General features: G+C 37.6%; 1 protein-coding gene and 1 long non-coding RNA gene across 2 annotated transcripts in view; one reads left to right on the top strand and one right to left on the bottom strand.

The window, feature by feature from the left end:
- The window catches only part of kcnq1.1 (potassium voltage-gated channel, KQT-like subfamily, member 1.1), a 30,822-nt gene extending 28,955 nt beyond the window's left edge, over positions 1–1,867 (bottom strand). The window contains exon 1 of the mRNA XM_077564338.1: positions 1,188–1,867. Within this exon, the coding sequence (XP_077420464.1) occupies positions 1,188–1,492 (305 nt within the window). The 5' untranslated portion in view covers positions 1,493–1,867. The remainder of the gene's footprint in view (positions 1–1,187) is intronic.
- On the top strand, positions 1,191–13,476 carry LOC144050765 (uncharacterized). The gene is made up of 3 exons (XR_013293924.1): positions 1,191–1,329; positions 9,875–10,009; positions 12,665–13,476. It is a non-coding gene; the product is annotated as an uncharacterized LOC144050765 (long non-coding RNA).
- Positions 13,477–18,773: the final 5,297 nt, after the last annotated feature.

The following is an 18,773-nucleotide window of genomic DNA, read 5'->3' as shown; positions in this document are numbered from 1 at the left end:
CTGATATGCCAACCTATGTTTGAAATGCTCTCAAACAAACAAAAAAGCCTGTATTGTATAAATACAGTGTCTGATATATTTTGGTATTTGAGATCACATCGATGTTAACCTGTTCAAAGAATATTCAACTTTGCCTCCTCCATCACTGGTTCACCTTGCCTCCAGCATACTGTTTGTAGTGAACACACACAGACTTCCAAGTTTAGTTGTGTTCATTATCTGTGCACAGCACGCATATTGGGGTGAGCTGGAGGATTATGTACAACATTCCTGACGACTTCCAAGTCTGGTTCCAATTGACTGTCGAGCCTCCCAAATACAGTATGAGCGATCGTGATACACACTGGAACTGAAAGTCTGTCTGAGCTAACTTGCCACACATCCGAGGATACACAATCATTTACCACTTACAATGATATAATGAAAAAATGTATGTATGAATGTACCTGATTTAAGTGTCATATTGATTTTGCATACTGAAACATAAAATCCACTATACATGAGGCATTAAATTGCACGTTTGCGAGAGAGGCATAAAAAAAAAGAAGCATTCTTTGACAAGTCTGAATCCTTCATTTGTTCTTGACTAAATTAATGCATACACGTGTTTGGCTTTATAACTCTTCAAAATAAGCTGTTATAAAACACTCATGTTACTATATTTTTATATATTAGATTGTAAATACTTAACTGAGGAGACTGGGGAGGGTGACAAAGGCTTTCAGGGTTTAGAAACCTCACTTTTAAATATACTTAATTCTATATGTATATCTGTATATTAACTTTTTACACATACTGACTGGTAAGAACTTTTGGATAACCTCTAACATTAACATTTTTGTGTTGGGCTTTTTTCTGTACAAGCATGGTTGTCAGTGCCCTAGTGCACAAAGCAAGGACCACAAAGGTCACTTGCTGGACTTTTGGGTGTGCAGTCGAGGTTAATTTAACTCAGGGGTGGTTGCAGCCAGGTGCAATCAATCAATCGATGGATCTATCTATCTATCTGATATGGGGTGTACTGTAGGCTATATTAACTGCGCACATCTATTGCTCACTAAAATTGTCTATATGAGTGCTTTGAAGTGAGGGGAGCCATGCATGCAATACAGTTAGTTCTAAGTGCATTGCCGTGCACAGTTGCTGTATCAGCTGATTCTTAAGATGATAATTTTGATAACACTCACACAGTGAAGTGATAAACGAAGCACTTCCAGCCGGACGGCCTTTCCAAAAAGTTATAGACGCGTCCTTGAATGTAGGCGTGAGTGAGGACAGGTCGGACTCTGCTGCTGTACACCGACATGCGCCCCGACATGCGGGGCTGAAGTAAGTAGGGTTGGAGATGAATTTGTTGTGTCTCAATGGTTGATCGGTGCCTGTCTGACGCGCCGAGGTTGGTCTCTGAGAGCTCCCAGTCCGGTGGTCTCTTTTCCGGGGACTCATTTGGAGACTTCGGTGCGGTCCCCTGAGAGTGCGCAAACTTCGACATTGTGCAATTGTTGGCACTCGGAATCGGGACGCGTCTTCTCTGTGTTCTTTCACCGCTTGGTTTACTTTTCCCTCTGTTAGTTTTCGGTCAGTGGTTGAATACAGCTGTACACCCTCTATTGCGCAACATCTCCTCTTGGAAACAACAAGCAAACATCTTCCCCGCTCCAGATCCGGGGGGCGGGGGAGGCTTCCCTCTTTCCCTCTTTGCCTCACACATTCCTTTGTGTCTGCCACAGAATTGCAGGAAATGGATAGGAATATATAGATAAATGTGTAATAATAATAATAATAATAATAATAATTTTCCTGGGTGCTGTGCTCCAAATGCAAAACACACATAAAGAAAGAAAGAAAGAAAGCAAAACTGCCTAAAACAATAAACAGCATTATATTACAGCATGGAAATTGAAAACAAATCGAATGAAGCTTGTCGTCATATTACAGGATATTGCATCACTTTTAGATGAATAAATATACGAATTTGTGTTGCAAATGTCACACTTTAACACACTATAAACCATCCACTCATAAAATCATCAGTATTGTCGTTATCACAGTTGTTTTCCAAAACTTGCCTACTAACAACTTTGACTTGACGTCACAGTGACAATGATTTACAGTTATGTCAACAGAACAGCAGAATGCAGAGAATGTGATAACCAACTTTCTACGAGTCTATTTTTAATAAATATTTATTTTCTCAATTCCTATTCATTTGAACCTTTCAGAATAATCTATAGAAATGCATGTTGAAGTATAATCATGCATTTGTGATTTGTTTTTTATAATTCATAATTTTACTGTAATAAAATAAAAAAAATCACGTGCAATATCTCACATTGAATTTTTTTCTTGTTTTGTTTACACACCTTATGTGGGTTTTTTTTTCAGAACAACTGCCTGCTGATCACCACATCGCACCTGTTGCTTATTAGCACCGACAGCCTATTTCTATATAGTAACTTTTCAAGTCACACCGTGTTTACATTCATATACATCAAACACCCCACATGCTTAGTGACCAAAATTGCATGTAAATAACTCCACAAGCAAGCAATTACACCTCTAATGTAGCAAATGTTGAATTTGTCTTTAAAATCATAGTTTTAAAAAGTTGGATTATTTGTCTGGTTTATTATTCATTCATTTGTAGTTGATTAGCTCTGCTGTTTGTGTTTTCTCCAACTCCGAGTTTTCTTGTGTTGTGTTTCTATTGCCACCATCTATTCTTGGACACGTAGGCTTCATATTGAGCCTGACAGGGTACCAACAGTGGTAGGTAATTCTTATATGACTTTTTTTCACTGAAGCAATAGCTCACATTTGTCAACACTCTGCCATCACAGTTAATTTTCACTTTTCTGCACCGAGAGCTTCTATATGACACATAGCTTTCCCTGCATAGACAAACATAAACACAAATATTTATCACGCAGCCGGCAGCAGCCCTTAGCTCATAACACAGTGAAAAGTCTGGATATGGAAAATCGCCATCAGCCACAATGTGCTTGCAGGTCAAAAGTGTTTGCAACTAGATTGTTGCAATGGACGCTCAGGGGAGACTTACGGATTATTTTGACAAGGTCACTCTACACATTTCTGTTTTCGAGATTGGCTGAGCTGAGCCACTGTTGACTGCAGCCTATTTTAATAAGATGATAAAAATCCATGTGATGACAGGTTCTGTTGCCCAAAAGAAATTATATTATAGCCTACGCCAGGGGTGCTCAAATTCGGTCCTCGAGAGCCCCTATCCAGCCTGTTTTCCATGTTTCCCTCCTGCAGCACAGCTGAATCTAATGAACAGCTAATCGGCAAGCTTTGCAGAAGCCTGATAACGATCCTGACCATGAATCAGGTGTGCTAGTGGAGAGAAACATGGAAAACAGGCTGGCTAGGGGCTCTCAAGGACCGAATTTGAGCACCCCTGGTATTTATATTGACTATATATATTTAAGGAAAACTATTTACAATTAACTTTACAATCTCTTAAAGAATCTGTCTTTAGTAACAAACATTTGATTCTTACAGTCAATGTCAATTAAAGTCATTACTTTTTGGTGCGTAAGTACCAAATGCACTGAGCCTTTTCTGGGTACTTAACCAATTTAATCCACCTCATAATACCACCATCACTACTATTGTATGTCACAACAAAAACACAATAATATGCAAATGAGGCAAATTTAGAATCAATATACTGTATATCTGATAAAATGAGAAAAGCATCATACAACAAAATTAAACATATTCATTTTTTGCTGATTGCTACAGATGTGTTTTGCTTGTTGGAGTTGGCTGTAATGAGTTTGCTCTTACCAACCAATCAGAGGATGGAAAAATGCTGACATTATTGAGGGCCAATTTGCTAATCTTGTGAGGAGGAATTTTAATCTGATTGGTTAAGGAAACAGTCCTATTGCTTTAGTTTGGGTTAGACTCTTGATTCTGAAAGCCCGGATATATTCGAGTGACATGGCATCACATCGAGGCTGAAATCTGGTTGGACAAAAAAAACAAAAACTAAACTAAATCTAATTAACACACACAAACATGCATGCAAAATGAAGAGAATAGACTGTTGGCAGTATATGCGTACACATTTGCATGGAACAATATTAGAATTTAGGTTGTAAATGTAGTTAGTTTTTCTGATAGGCTAAGTATGTATTCTTTACTGGACATGACTGCTCACCACTGCCATACATACACAAGGTATCCAATCATGTTGTGATGCCTTAAAAATGATAAGGCATGATAGGTGATTACGACTATTTTTGCAAACAAATGAACAATCAGAAAGCCTTTGGATTTATCTGTAAAGTAATCGTAGACTGTTTTTTGCAATTTGCAGTAATTTGAGGGACATATATATATATATATATATATATATATATATATATATATATATTTTTAACTTTTACTTTTTCAATAACACAACATACAAAAATCGGTAGGAAAAACAACGCTCTCCAGATCCTACAGTTTGGATGTCACATCTCCTCATCCACTGGATGTGGTTCGCGGTCCCGCGGAGGCCCCTCTGTGAGGTACAATTTCCCGGGTCTTCGTGACATCGCAGGTATTGGGCGTTCCGTGCTGTTTCAGCACCGCCTTCTGGCGGTCGGGAGGGACGAAATAGAACGACAGTTACATATGTAACTACGGTTCTATGAGTCCCGAACAACCGCCAGCATTGCTTTTGTCATTCAGAGCCCTCGTGTTGATTTGCGTGAGAAGGTTCTGAGGGCTGGGTTCCGGTTACGATCCGATTTTGTACATGAGGATCACATCAGCTTGGAACCTTGGAAATGTCTTTTTATGATAACATTATTTTGAGTTATACATGAATTTAATCAATTTAGACGTTTAGAAGCCAAAATTATTTTAAGTGAAAAGAAATTTGCCAATAAACGGAATTCCCAGCACTATCAATGATAATGTATCAGTGACCCAAAACCGGTAACTAAAAATACTAAAAATGGCCAGTAAATAAAAACAAATAATAATGAACTAAAAATAGCTCTAAAATGACAACTTAATATTCATGATATCAGGCTAACAGAATATGTAACGGTTGTGTTTATATGTTTATATTTCGAGTTATGACTCAAAAATTGCAGCTTCTTTGATTTTCAAACAGTGACTCTAAAATGTAATTTCCGCTGTTGCCTTCTCAAAAAATTTATGCAACCAGTGCTGTGTGGCATCCAAAGAAAAGGAAAAGAGCAGCAGCTTTAAGGGTCTTCAGGTGGTAAAGCATTGTGAAAACATATTGTTACAGCTGACTTGAGGAAATGATGAGCTCCAGGCATCAGGAAAAGTTGTAAATCCTTGGCAAAATGGAGCCTTGCTAGGTTGTGTCTGAAGGGAATTTACAGTAAAGTCGAAATCCAGAAGCCCCTAAACAACCCCCCCAAGTCAAAGCAGTCTTTTCTTTCCTGCACCTAAGCAAAACACTGGAGCCAGTCTGTCAATCTGTATACTATACTATACTATACAAATTTTGGATCTCCATCATTCATCAGGGCCCTGGGCAGCTGTCCGTCATCGTCAGTCTGTCATTTTTATTTATTTTTTTAAAGCCGAGCCAAACTGTAATCGTCAGTCCGTTGATCCGTCATGTTTCATTTTATTAAAACAAGTGTCACCAAAGATTGTCAGGATTATGTTTTAATGGCATACAACCTACTATTGATTCTTCCCTCCTGTCATCTCTGTCGTTCTGTAAAATACTCTGTCACTATGCAGCTATGATTGTTTTTTTGCAGTGGATTTCATTATTTATTTATTTATTTTTTTTTTTTTCTCTCTGATGAGTCTGCTTTATCTGCAGTGGGGATGCAGACAATTTGGCTTGAATATACCAGAAGAAGAAAAAAGAATGTTAACTCATTGCATTGCACAATTTCAACCATAGTTCAGTATTTAACTGGTCTGGAGGAATTATACTCAATGCAAAACAAAATACAACCCTAACCCTAACCCTATTCCTTAGAAATGTCTTAAATTTCTGCATAAATTGGTAATAAAATGTTGTCTGATCAACTAATTCACAAGAATAAACAAAGAGAGTGTGATTAAACTAACTCCACACAAATTATTATGTTTTCATATTTTAATTGAAAATAACTTCACAGGGCAAGGAAGAAAAATTGCAATTGGATGTAATAACTTGTCTTGCCTACTTTGGCAGCAATAACCTTAATCAAATGTTTCTGTGGTTGCAGATGAGACATGAAAAATGTTCAGGATGAATTTTGGACCGTATCTTTGCAAAACTGTTGCAAATTTCTGTGATGTCTGTTGTGAATAACTCTCTCTTTGTTTGGGTCACTCCAGAACACATATTTTGTTCTTCTGAAGCAATTCTGTTGTTGAGTTGCTCATGTGTTTTGGAACATTATAGACGCCCCTCAATTTCTTCTACAAATAATCTTCATAAACTCATTCAATTATTTTTTTTATTGATGAATGCAAACTGTCCAGGCCCTGAAGTAACAAAGCACACCTACGTATAAGGTAAAACTCTCTGTAGCAATATTCACATTTGGAATAAGGCTTTGATGTTGGCGAGCTGTGCCACTTTTTTCTCCACACTTGGAGCCGTCTTTTCGTAGACAGGTGCATATATGCTCAGCATAAAAAAACTATGCATCTTCATTAAGCCTACTGTAGTTTACTCTGTAAACACATAATCAGGGTGAAAGGCTTTGCAGCAGCCAACTTTACATCATCCCCAAATGGAGATCTTCAGTTCCTTCCAATCGTACTTTGCTTACATACTTACTTTTTATCATCCGAATGCCTCCCCCTGCTGAATTTAAATTTATTAATGAGGGGAGATGCTTCGATTGGCTGTGAGTCGGCTGCATTCCCTCCCTCAACAGCGCACAGTGGAGCTCCACCCATGCACACATAGACTTCACTTTGTGCTAGACTTGTGCTGGGCACAAAAATAGGGAACATAGGAAAATAGGGTTCAGAAGATCAGACCACATTTTATGACCAGTGTATGAACAAATTCAAGAAATTTCTAAGGATTCATGTAGTTTTTCCTCACACTGCAAGAGCATTCATTCAAACAAAAAGACATTGTATTTTGTTTTGCATTGAGTACAATTCTTCCAGACCATTTAAATACTGAACAATGGTTGATGTTGTGCAATGCAATGACTCATAGCCAATTAAAAGAGCACTGTGGGGATTTGCACTCGAGGATGCCAGGAATTAAAGAAGTGCATTTTTCTGCCGCCAAATTAGCTCAAGCATGACAAGTGATCTGTCAACTACTGCAATCCAATCTCATACCATCATGCAGTTATTTTCAATAATACCAGCAATTCATTAACAATTTACAAAGTGCAGTAAAGATTAATCTAATCAAAATGGCACTATAGCATTCATCTGTGTGTGTAACAGAGACAAAATAACATAATTATAGCTGGGTGTATCATGATAAAAGATTAATCTATATATGAATTTTTCTTCCAATGTGCTGCTCAAAAGCTGATCACGCATGACTCTTTATATTTAGAGTACTCTGCTATGATTGTATGATGTGACCTATAGCCACTAATTAAACCAGAAGAAAGGAACTACCGGTACTCAGTGCCAACGTTAATAACATGACCTATGAAATCTCATTGCACTAGATGGGTCCATGCACCAAGCACAAAATTAAAGCGTTAACTCTAGAGATTAATTAAAAAATGTTAAGGCATTCATTTTTTAAAATTTTAATTACAAGTTAACTCAGTTTTATTTACTTCATGTTGCGGCCACTAGTGCAAAACACGGATTATAAGTAGTTTTACTTTCAGTTTTACTTGCTTGATGCTTGTTGGAAAAATATCAAGTAATATGTGCACAAAGCCAAATTCAAATATCATATTGGTTTTACTGTACATCTGTGGCATATCATCTGAGAGCAAAATACCCTGCTCAAGTTTCCTCCACGGGGCCACACAAGTAAACCCTTCTGAAGTGTGCTGCTTGTGGGCACAGCTAAATCTGGAAGTGAGAAGTTTTGAGAATTGGTATATGAGAAAAAAAGGATGGCCTGTAAAGCTGAGTCCATTGTGATCATTTTGTTTAACAGTGGAATTTTACAGGAGACGAATTATATTCAAGGATTAAAGAAAGCAATTAGAACAGTCTTTGATTCTGGATATACGTTCTATTTGATTATTATTTTACATTTATTCCAATATTCTACTCAATATCTGTTACAAGCTTTGTAGAAAAAAAGTAGAAGTAGAAGTAGAAACGTGATTAATTGCTATTAATTATGGAAAATTGTGTGATTAATTAGTTAAAAAATTTCAATTGCTGTATATTCAGTATTTTAGAAAATCATATGTGTGTCCATACGGCATCCGAACGGACTGCAATTCACACCGCGTGCGTTGCGTGAGCTGTCCGTGTCCGGAAAAATGCACCCGCGAGACCACAAGATCCCTGAGGTTCACGCTGGAGAGTTGAGTTCACGGGAATAACAACCGTGTATATCCTACAGTCCTCTTGGTAAACAATAGCCACACTTGCCTGTTGTCACATCGATATGCTTTTGGACATTATTTCTGGGACTTCTACCATGGGTAATTACATTTTGTGTTTGAATAGTTTAATTCATTCAGAGCTCATTTTTTGTCTTAAATGTCCGACTCATGTCATGCTATATAGTTAACTAGCTTCCCTCCCCCCAAAAATGAGTTCACAAACGGTTTGATTTTGAAATATACTGGTGTCGGTACCAGATGTGACCGGCCTGCCAGATCGTATCGGGGTCGCCTAACGAACATGTCACGCTACAGGATTGGCTATTATATATATTGTCAGTTTAGATTTCTAATGTGGTCCTATTTTCATTAAGACTATTTTTGTGATTTATTGTGTGTTGTGAACTGCTAAAAAAGAAACCGAACCGAAGTGAACATGTCTGAATCGCGCATTTCGTTAGCGCTGCTGTACTGATGTCATTGGCAAGCTCAACAGCACTTCAATCTATTTTTTTAAATTTCTTAAATCTTCAAGTATCTTGCTTTTATATCCTTAGGTTTATTTACGTTTTGATAATTTCAGTCCATACATTTTGTTATTTGCTACATGACATCTTTAATATTTTCTTTCCAATGTTTGAAGCCAACCGGATTTTTTTTCAAATTATTTATTGAACAATTGTAAACGGATAATCTCCAGTCAATCCTGTAGCGTGACGCCATCGGTAGGTGACCCCGATGCAATCTGGTACCGACGCCGGATCTACCTTGATGCCGACGCTCGACTTCCTGTCCAGCTCGTGTAATTTCTTCAGCTTCATGAAAATCCGCAAGCGTCGTCGGTAAAAAACAGAACGCTTGCGGAGACCTTCCGCAGCGCCGCACTGCGGCTGGTGTGAATTGACAATTGAATTGGGGCGGCCCGTACAGAAAACGCACCGCGTCCGTTCCGCAGTCAGTGTGAATTGGGCGTAAGCTATTTCAAGTATGCACTGTAAAACACTTAAAGCAAATCTTCATTTTTGTTTTGCCATTATTTTAAAGCAGAATTATAAGGTTGTTGTTTTTTGTGATATTTCCAGAAGCCATGATTTAAGAAAGGTCAGCATAGCCTTAGCCTTGTGTTCTGACAGATGCATTTTTCAGCTGTGCTTTGTTTACTCGAAGATCTAGCATTGTGTGCCGTTTGAAGTCTTATAGAATTATTGTGAGTTTAGTCTACAGGGATTTTACTTTTTTCTTTGTGAGAGAAAATAAAGCAATACATATCTTAGCTACTTGGCCTGTGTAATACGTTAAATTGTCGTCCTTAGCCCATCACGCCATTATCCACAGCAGCACTCTGAGATGTGGATCATGTCTTGTCTTATGCCATGAAGCAGAAGCTGTCCCGTCCTGTGCCTTTTGAGATCACACTGCAAGGCCTCAAGGGTGGCAGATGAGCAGGGAGGCTTATGAGGACGCAGAAAATGAGAACCATAGAAGAGTAGGAGGAAAGAAATGGAAGTAGCAAGGTGAGCATGTTTCAAAAAAGGACAGAAAATGATGAGGCAACGTGACTCACGTGTTTTGTTTGTGATTGCTTTATTCCGCCCTGCTCAACAATTTGGAACTAGCTCGAGTGAATCATGGACCAACCTTGATAATCTCCATACAGATTTAACTGTCTTGAATATTTTACAACCTGAGTGAATCTACATTGTGTAAGGCATCAATGATGTATTCCTCATGGCAGAGATTAATTTTGACAAAGCCAACAATCTAAAAAAGAAAAAGAAAGCTGTTGTTCGTGCTGCTGTGGCCTTAGAAAATTTTAATTATTGACATAAACTACATGGCATGTTGGGTGGGGATGAATATGCTGCACATATTCTAAAAATATATTTTAGACAAAATTCTAATGTTGAAATTTCAGGTAGAGTAATTTCTGGACTACAAGCCACTACTTTTTTCACTTGCATTCGACCATGCGGCTAATACAAAGATGCGGCTTATCCATCAGATCACAAGGGGGCGCACTATAAAGGAAGCGCAAGAGCGTCAGGCCGAGCAAAACAAACCAAGTGAGCCCAAATACAGTAGGAGAGACAGAAGGAGAGCAAGACAATTTGCACCCTCATTATGGAACAGAAAGTAGCGGAAACCCGGTGCGGTAACATTAATACACCTGCGGCTTACAGCCAGGTGCGGCTTATATGTGTGACAAACTCGAGTATTCCCCAAATTTAGCTAGCACTACTTATAGTCAGGTGCGCCTTGTAGTCCAGAAATTACTGTAATCACATCAAATATATTCATATATGGTCGAGAAACCAAATGTGTTGATACTTATGTTGTCGGTGGGGGAACTTTGCCACAACTTTGCTAACAGCAACCTTTACGAGGACAAGCGGAATTAAAAATATATGAACGAATGTATGCAAAGATGACTTTCACTGGCATCGTCAAGAACAAAAAAATCCTCCAGGAAGACTCCTAAAAACTCATCCACCTTTTCCCAGGCATTTCTTGCTCAGCATAGTTCAATGGGCTAAATCATTAGTGCCCTATAGGTCAGCTTCAATGAATAAAAAAATTAATGAATAAACGAATAAATAAAGAAATGAAAACAATTTAAATAAATAAAGGGTGTAAAAATGAATGCGTTAATTTTGATTTAATTTAAAGTTCCTTTAATGCCACAATTTTTTTTTAAAGTGTGATTAATGGCCGCCCTTTACTTGGAAAGCCTGTACTGGGGGAACACATCGACGTCAAAATTTAGCAGTAATAAATGTAATAATAATGCATATATTTGTGGGGACTGGGGTCAAGTTGTATTTAACAATTTTAAAGATGTGCGGAATTTCACAAGTTACTTCACAATATCACATTAATTTTTGACAGTACATCTTTTTAATTTTAACTCAATTTTATTATGAAATTACTGTATCAATAACTAAAAGATGCAACCATATTTCTATTAGTTTAACATTTTTTCCACATTTATGTTAATAAGAGTATGATTTTTTAATATATATTTTTTACATTTTATTGTACATTTAGAACAGATATAAAATTTGTGATTAATCGTGAGTTAACTATTGAAGTCATGCGATTAATTACAATTAAAAATTGTAATCACCTGACACCCCTAAAATAAATAAACGTGTCTCAGTGATGCCGCTATTCTCCAACCATAGTGTTCACATCTCTATTTTTAAAGTTATCAGGTAGCAGGCTGCTGTCACACAACAGGAGGCGATGAGAACCTGGAACAAAGAATCAATTTGAATTTCCTTGTTAAGTTGGAAAAAGGCACAACTGAGTTTTTCAATCTCTTTCAAGAGGCTTGAGATGGAATGTCACTGCTGTCAGGCTTTGAACGGCACAAACGCTTCAAGGGTGACCTTGAGAAGGTTGACAATGACAATGAGAGTAAATCAGATGGTGTGTGGTCACAGATTGACAGAGCAGTTTGACACTGGGTCAGGTGCTTCACCAACTTAACCAGTCATTTAAATGTACTATTTTCTTTGCTCTACCTTCAGGTGTGTGAAAAACACCACGTGAGAGTGTGACAAAGACTGATAGCAGTGTGTTACAATGAAGCCTGAAAATGAAATTCAGAGTAAACAATATTCTATTTTATGCCCCTGAAAAGACTGGACAGCAGACATCCCTGTCAACCCAGCTGCAGCCCCCCGCTGGCTATGATGACGGTAACTAATGTCAACCTTTGTTGGTGGAGCGTGCGGCAGAAGTTGCGAGACAAAGATGTAGTATGTTGCATAATGTAAATAATGCAGTACTTTAGTTGGTAGTGCTTTAACTGGTAAAAACAATTGTAAGAATATTTTTGCACGTTTCCCATCCATAGAAATACAGGACCAAATATGTACCATTATGACCGCACAATATTTAAATATTCTGGTCATTCACCATGCAACAGAGCTGTGAGAGGATATGAGAACCGTGCCTCTTTGGAATAATTTGGCAAATAGTCATGAAGGTCAGTGAATGAAAATAAATAAATAAATTAATAAATCCTTGAATAGGCTTTGAATTCTGGGGCAAAAAGATCATTTGACCATTTTTTGGTCAGCTACTGTCTTTTATTTTGACCTGACGTTTAAGACACAGGTATTTTTTCCTAACAATTTTTTGTTTTTATTATTTTCCCCATCTAGGGCCGCACGGTAGCTGACTGGTTAGCCCCAGTACTGGGGATGTGAGATCGAGTCCGGGCTTCGGCCTTCCTGGGTGGAGTTTGCATGTTCTTCCCCGTGCCTGCGTGGGTTTTCTCCGGGTACTCCAGTTTCCTCCCACATTCCGAGAAACCTGCATGGTAGGTGTGTTGAAGTGTCTAAACTGCCCCTGAGTGTGGATGATTTTTTTGTCTATGTGTGCCCTGCGATTGGCTGGCAACCAGTTCAGGGCTTACCCCGCCTACTGCCCAAAGCCGGCTGGGATAGACTCCAGCACCCCCGCGACCCTTGGAAGGAACGAATGAGGCACAACGCTTATGTAGTTGCAGTGGTTTCTTGCAACTCAAATTAGAGGTAAAATAAAATATAATAGGGCCAGGGACAGATGATTTTCTCACAGATCATTTTAGTCGCATACCATTGTCAAGGCATACTGACAGTTTTTTTTTTTTAATTATTTTTCTATTCAATTTTCAAACTCTCCCTTTTAAGCTTTGATAAATGCATTCTGTGCAAATTTGAAATTATTGTTCATTCATCGGCATATTTCTTTTTGTGTTGTTTTGTTGTTGTTGGAGAGTGTACTATCAGTTTCCTCCAGCGGTATTAATTAGCCTGAGGGATGTAAACACGTTTACTTGGAAACCTACAGTCCAGTCACATCTTAATGCCTGTCAAATATTGACAGCTGGAGAAACTCAAAAGTTGATTTAAACAAGATTCTTCATCACAAGCCGCTTATTTGCAGAAGTGTTAGCTAAACACTGGAACTCAAAGAATGGAGGATTCATAACATGTTCACATCAATACAACTAAGCTCCTGTTTCTGCAAGCCTCTGTCACACAAATTTCAGCCAAAGGCTGATGGTCATCTTATTGAACAATGCAAACACTTTCTTAAGTAGCTCATCTGCTTTCATTGTCGTCCATGCTTGCATCTATAAACAACAAGTCACAACAGTTCTCTTTATAAAGCTTCATGAAGTAAGATATTACAGTTTCAGAAGCAAGCATGCTTTCCTCTACTTTTTGTTGTCGCTGTCAAGGTCAGATTTGTGAACATATCACATGTTGAATGAATGATTATTAATGATCCCCTAAGATCCTCAAGTAAACACTGCTTTTAAAATAGTAACTTTATTACCGATTACTGGCTCTGAATGTGGAGATGTGCTCAGAGCAGGGGTGACTCTATTCTAGTGGAACGCAGGGCGGCGGCCACCCCAAAAGCATGACAAATCCCAAACTGTTTGCCTTATGATCTTAAATAGATGTTTAAAATCAAATTACACTAAAATAACTATAATACATAATTACTTAACTAACTGATATCAAATTTGAATGTATAAGGTCAAGAAATTAAGTTTTGACAATGAATTGCTTGTTATCATTACTTGCAGCATGTAACTTACTCTTCTCCATCAACTCCTTAAATGTTTATAGTAAGGGTGTCAAAATTATCAGGTTAATATCTCGTTAACTTAATGTGCCTTTAACGCCACCAATATTTTTAACGCTCGATTAACGACCGCCTCTACTTTTAAGAGAATTCCATTCGCAACGCAGCAGAAACGTCCTCGTCAAAATTACCCAATAGAAATGCACTGCACTGCAGTGGAGCTACAATACACAATGTAAGGGGCAGAATGTTCGAGTAAAGAAGCCATTTGGACTGTGTAGCATTTTCACCTTCCCCGCTTTGACAGAACGCACTCGGTAAGCGCTGGTGTGAGCGATTAGCAGAGAGCTAGGTCGCTACAGCTCTCCAAGACGTGTCCACTCTCAACTCCTGTGAGAGCCAAGAGGCAGCCGAATGGATACCCTGTCTTGATCTTTTGATGTGAGGCGTATTTTATTCAGCAACTCCAGAAAATAGCTCGTTAAGTGTAACATCGATATCGTCTTCTGGTTTGTTGCAGTAAAGCAGCGTCACTGCTTCGTTGCAGTAAAGCATGAGCATCACTATGCAATGCGCATCTGAGAACTTAACAAAATAAAAGCATTCAACGTCATTCAAAGGAGTCACTATAACACAATTTAGTAGTAAATTAAATAATAATGCATATATTTCTTGGGACTGGCGTCAAGTTGTATTTTACCATTTTAAAAATGTGCAGAAGTTCGCAAGATAATTCATGTAAAAAAAAATAATACACCGACTGTCTGATTCGTCATGCTGTAAAGTTGTGGTCATTTTACAATGCACATCCGTATTCAACTTAACAAAATAAAAGTATTCAAGTTGTGAAAAGGAGTCATTGTAACACAATTTAGCAGTAATAAATTAAACAACAAGGCATATATTTGTGGGGACTGAGGTCAAGTTTTTTTTTTTTTTTTTTTTTAAATGTGCAGAATTTCACAAGTTACTTCATTTTAAAAATTAGGCAGCTCTTAATGTAAAAAGAAAAATGCACTCAACTGTCACCATAGTCTTACAAAGGTCATTATGCCATGTAGTTACAGAAAAATGACCAACACAAATGTTACACTCGTTTTCTTTTTGCAGTACAGTACATATTTTTCATTTTAAAACAATTTTATGAATTGTTATGAAATTACTGAATCAATGACAAAAAAATGCAACCATGTTTCCATTAAGTTAACATTTCTTCCCACCTTTATGTTGAGAGTATGAAAAATTAGAAAAAATATACATTTAATTGTAAATTTAGATATAAATTGGCATATAAAATGTGCAATTAATATGCGATTAATCATGAGTTAATTATTGAAAAAATTTTACACCACTGACACCTCTAGTTTATAGACTAATAATCCCCACAGTGTCTCTCAACCTTTTATCAAACAAACCACTCAGTTTATGTAGTTAGCACTGCAGCTCGTGCTGGGAAGAGGACACAAAACAACCATAAAGTCGAGGGGGAAAAAGCACCACAGTTACAGTTGCTGTAGAATGTGTGCATCTCTCTCAGAATTCCTCTGTTGCATGTAAAAGAAGCAAGGAAGTGAATGTGAATTCTTTGTCAGTAAGAACAAAAATACATAATTTGCTTTTAAGGCTGCTTGGATTGTACACTCAGAAGCACAGTTAAACAGTAATATCAAATATAAACTGTATATCTACTTTGTGTTTTATACTTCACCTCTTTTACCTGTTGTGACTTTTGCAAATTACAAAAATTTAATGTGGCGAGTTGGCAGTTCTGGCTTCATCAGCACAAATGTGTCTAATACTTGCAGAGACAGTGATTAGTCATACAGCATGATTTGAAATGTTGTGCTTTTGAAGACAACAATCGTGGCTTACATTTTGACGTTGGATGCAACCACTGCATCAAGCATTCTTTTAGAAGTATGTTTTATTTGAAAACTCTTGTCATAATCAAAACATTTTCAAAAGAAAGAAAACATCATTCGAGCACATTTCTTAAATTCTCTGTTCTGAAAATACTGTCTTGACAGACATACAGCAATCACTAGGGACGCCTCTATTCAGTTTGATCTTCGTTTCTTTCTTCTTCACATGATGAGATCCTCAGTTGCATTAGTTTTGGTTTCATTTCTAAACAATTAGCTTTCTTAATTACTCATATTTATGGCACATATTGACACGAACCAACGTTAGCTGCTTTGCATTTCCAAATGTTATAGTTTTCATCTATTCCTATTTTAAAAGGCCAATTTTTGCTCATTTGAAGCAGCTTGCCACTGTAATATACATTATAAGATATTGACAATAATTAAAGACACGTTCATATTTTTCAAAAGTCAATATATTTGTAAAGTGGAAGTCATGCAAGTTACGCTAGCACAAGACTAGTGAGTGAAGGGAGTCACACAATAACCACAAATTGTTTAGATCGGATTAAGCTATTTTGATCAACTTTAACATGAGTGGATTTGTCCTAACACCAACCCTACAGCACAGCTCTGGCTCTGGACATATCTATTTGTTTCATTCCGAATCACATGCCACCCACTCTCCTCTGTTGTAAGACTTGTTAAATCCCAACAGGATGTTGTGCAGTCAAGAGGAACCATTTATGCTGCAGCTCAACTCCCGCCGCCAGATTACGATATACTGCTATATTATGATAAAAGAGCAATGCTTACATTTTGCTGTAGGGCGTTGAGAGTGAATGCTCAGAATTCCCCCTTGCTGTGGTTCTAGTTACGCCATAGACACATAACAAATTCATTACAATCTGTTCCCACATGTGATTACAATTACAAGTACTGTAAACTACACAGCAAATTGTGTAGAGTAGATTTGACTCTATTTAGAGTTGGACCAAAAAGACTCCGTTTTAGAGTAGGCTAATATTAGCACTTGGAAGAGAGTAAAATAAAGAATTGAGGGCAAAAAAAGTCACTCAAGGGTTGAGGAACGAACTCACGACCTTCAGCTTGAGCGACTGCCACACTACCACCTGAGATATGCCACTTCAACTGTTCGCTCATCTCCAAGAGACTTGGAGTGAGGAAGATTCCAGCTGCCATGAGCAATATACTAACACACAGCAGGAGCTGCGTGGCTCAGGGAGTAGATCGGCTATTTGTTCCTCAAGTGACTTGCATGTATTTATTGTTTTCAATTCTTTTTTTTACTCTCTTCCAAGTGTACATATTACTTTAAAACCGAGTCTATTTGGTGCAACTCTAAATAGAGTCAAATTTAATCTACAGAATGTACTGTGTAGTGTCTATAGCCTGTTGGTAGAATAACACAAAGTGGTAACGTATATGAATGAAGCTTTACTGCTATTTAATAATCCTTACCTGAAATAACATTAAATTTATAATGTCTTTAGTACGACTTAAACAAAAAATCTGAGATTGGCTATGTTTGAATGTAGAGGATAAATGTGAATTCCCATTTCTCTTGCAATGATCATGTTCTGCATAAGAAGCAGAAGATTTTTACAAATGTCTGCATGCACGCCATGCAGACCAAGAAAATCTTATTCATGCTTTTATCTTCTGACTGGACTTTCTCAAAGAGCATCAGACAGTCGCAGTTCATTCAGAACACTGCAGCTTCCGACAAATACGAGATCAGAACACATCATTCCAGTCTTGAAGGCTTTATTTACACTGGCTCCCAGTCAGACTTAGAATAGATTTTAAAATGTTGCTACTGGTCTATAAATCATTGAATGCTTTCAATAAATGCTGACTGAATATAAACCCAGCAGGGCTCTGAGGTCTACAGACTTGGGTCAATTAGTGGAACACAGATTTCAAAGTAAACATGGTGAAGCTGCATTTAGCTGTTATGCTGCACACAAATGGAATCAATTGTCAACAGAAGTGCAGTCACCCCCGTGTGTAAATGCTTTTAAATCCAGGTTAAAAACAGATTTTTTTCCTTTAGCTTTGTCTTCTAAACATTTTACAGTGTTTTTTCGTTTTCATTACTTAATAAAATGAGTCTTATTTCTTTACTTTACTCTGAAATGTTTGTAAAGTTTTCTGTTAATGTTTTAACGTTGTCAAGGTAAGTTAGTTTAATAATTGTACTTTTGTTTTCTCTGGTTTGCTTCTGAATGTTGTTAACTGTTGTATTTTTTGACACTTGTAGTCTGTTGTGTCTTTGCTTGTGTAATGCACAGTGTTGCCCTATGTATGAAATGTGCTAAACACTGTCTTTCCGAAAACTATCTAATCTAGTACCATATAGTTACCGGTATGCATCATCACAAAGCTATTTAATGTGTGGTGAGAAAAATGTTGGTATTTCTTGTTTCCCTAAAACACAAAGCCATCTATCATACTTTTGTTTATTACGAGTGTAATCCGACATGTCCATGAAGCAAGTCAAATTAATTTAAGTACCAATTCACAAGAGGAAATTTTACTTCTGATAACCCCATCACAATATGGGCACAGCAGCAATCACACACGCACACACACACACACACTATTAGTAACACAGTTCAGCCGCAGGGGACTTATGCAACAACTCATGAAAATATTAGGGATCAGGTGCATTGCAGAGGGAAAGGCTTATCTTGTCTCCCCCATCCCCTCAATTCTTATTATACCCACATCCCTAAATGGATTAATCACTCCTTGGTCTCTTCACTCACATGTTCGGCCGTAGGCATGGTTTGGTATAGAAAATATT

This window comes from Vanacampus margaritifer, chromosome 4 (assembly GCF_051991255.1).
Source record: "Vanacampus margaritifer isolate UIUO_Vmar chromosome 4, RoL_Vmar_1.0, whole genome shotgun sequence".
Taxonomy (NCBI): domain Eukaryota; kingdom Metazoa; phylum Chordata; class Actinopteri; order Syngnathiformes; family Syngnathidae; genus Vanacampus; species Vanacampus margaritifer.
Note: the sequence above shows the minus strand (reverse complement) of the source record. Positions and strands in the feature narration are given on the sequence as shown.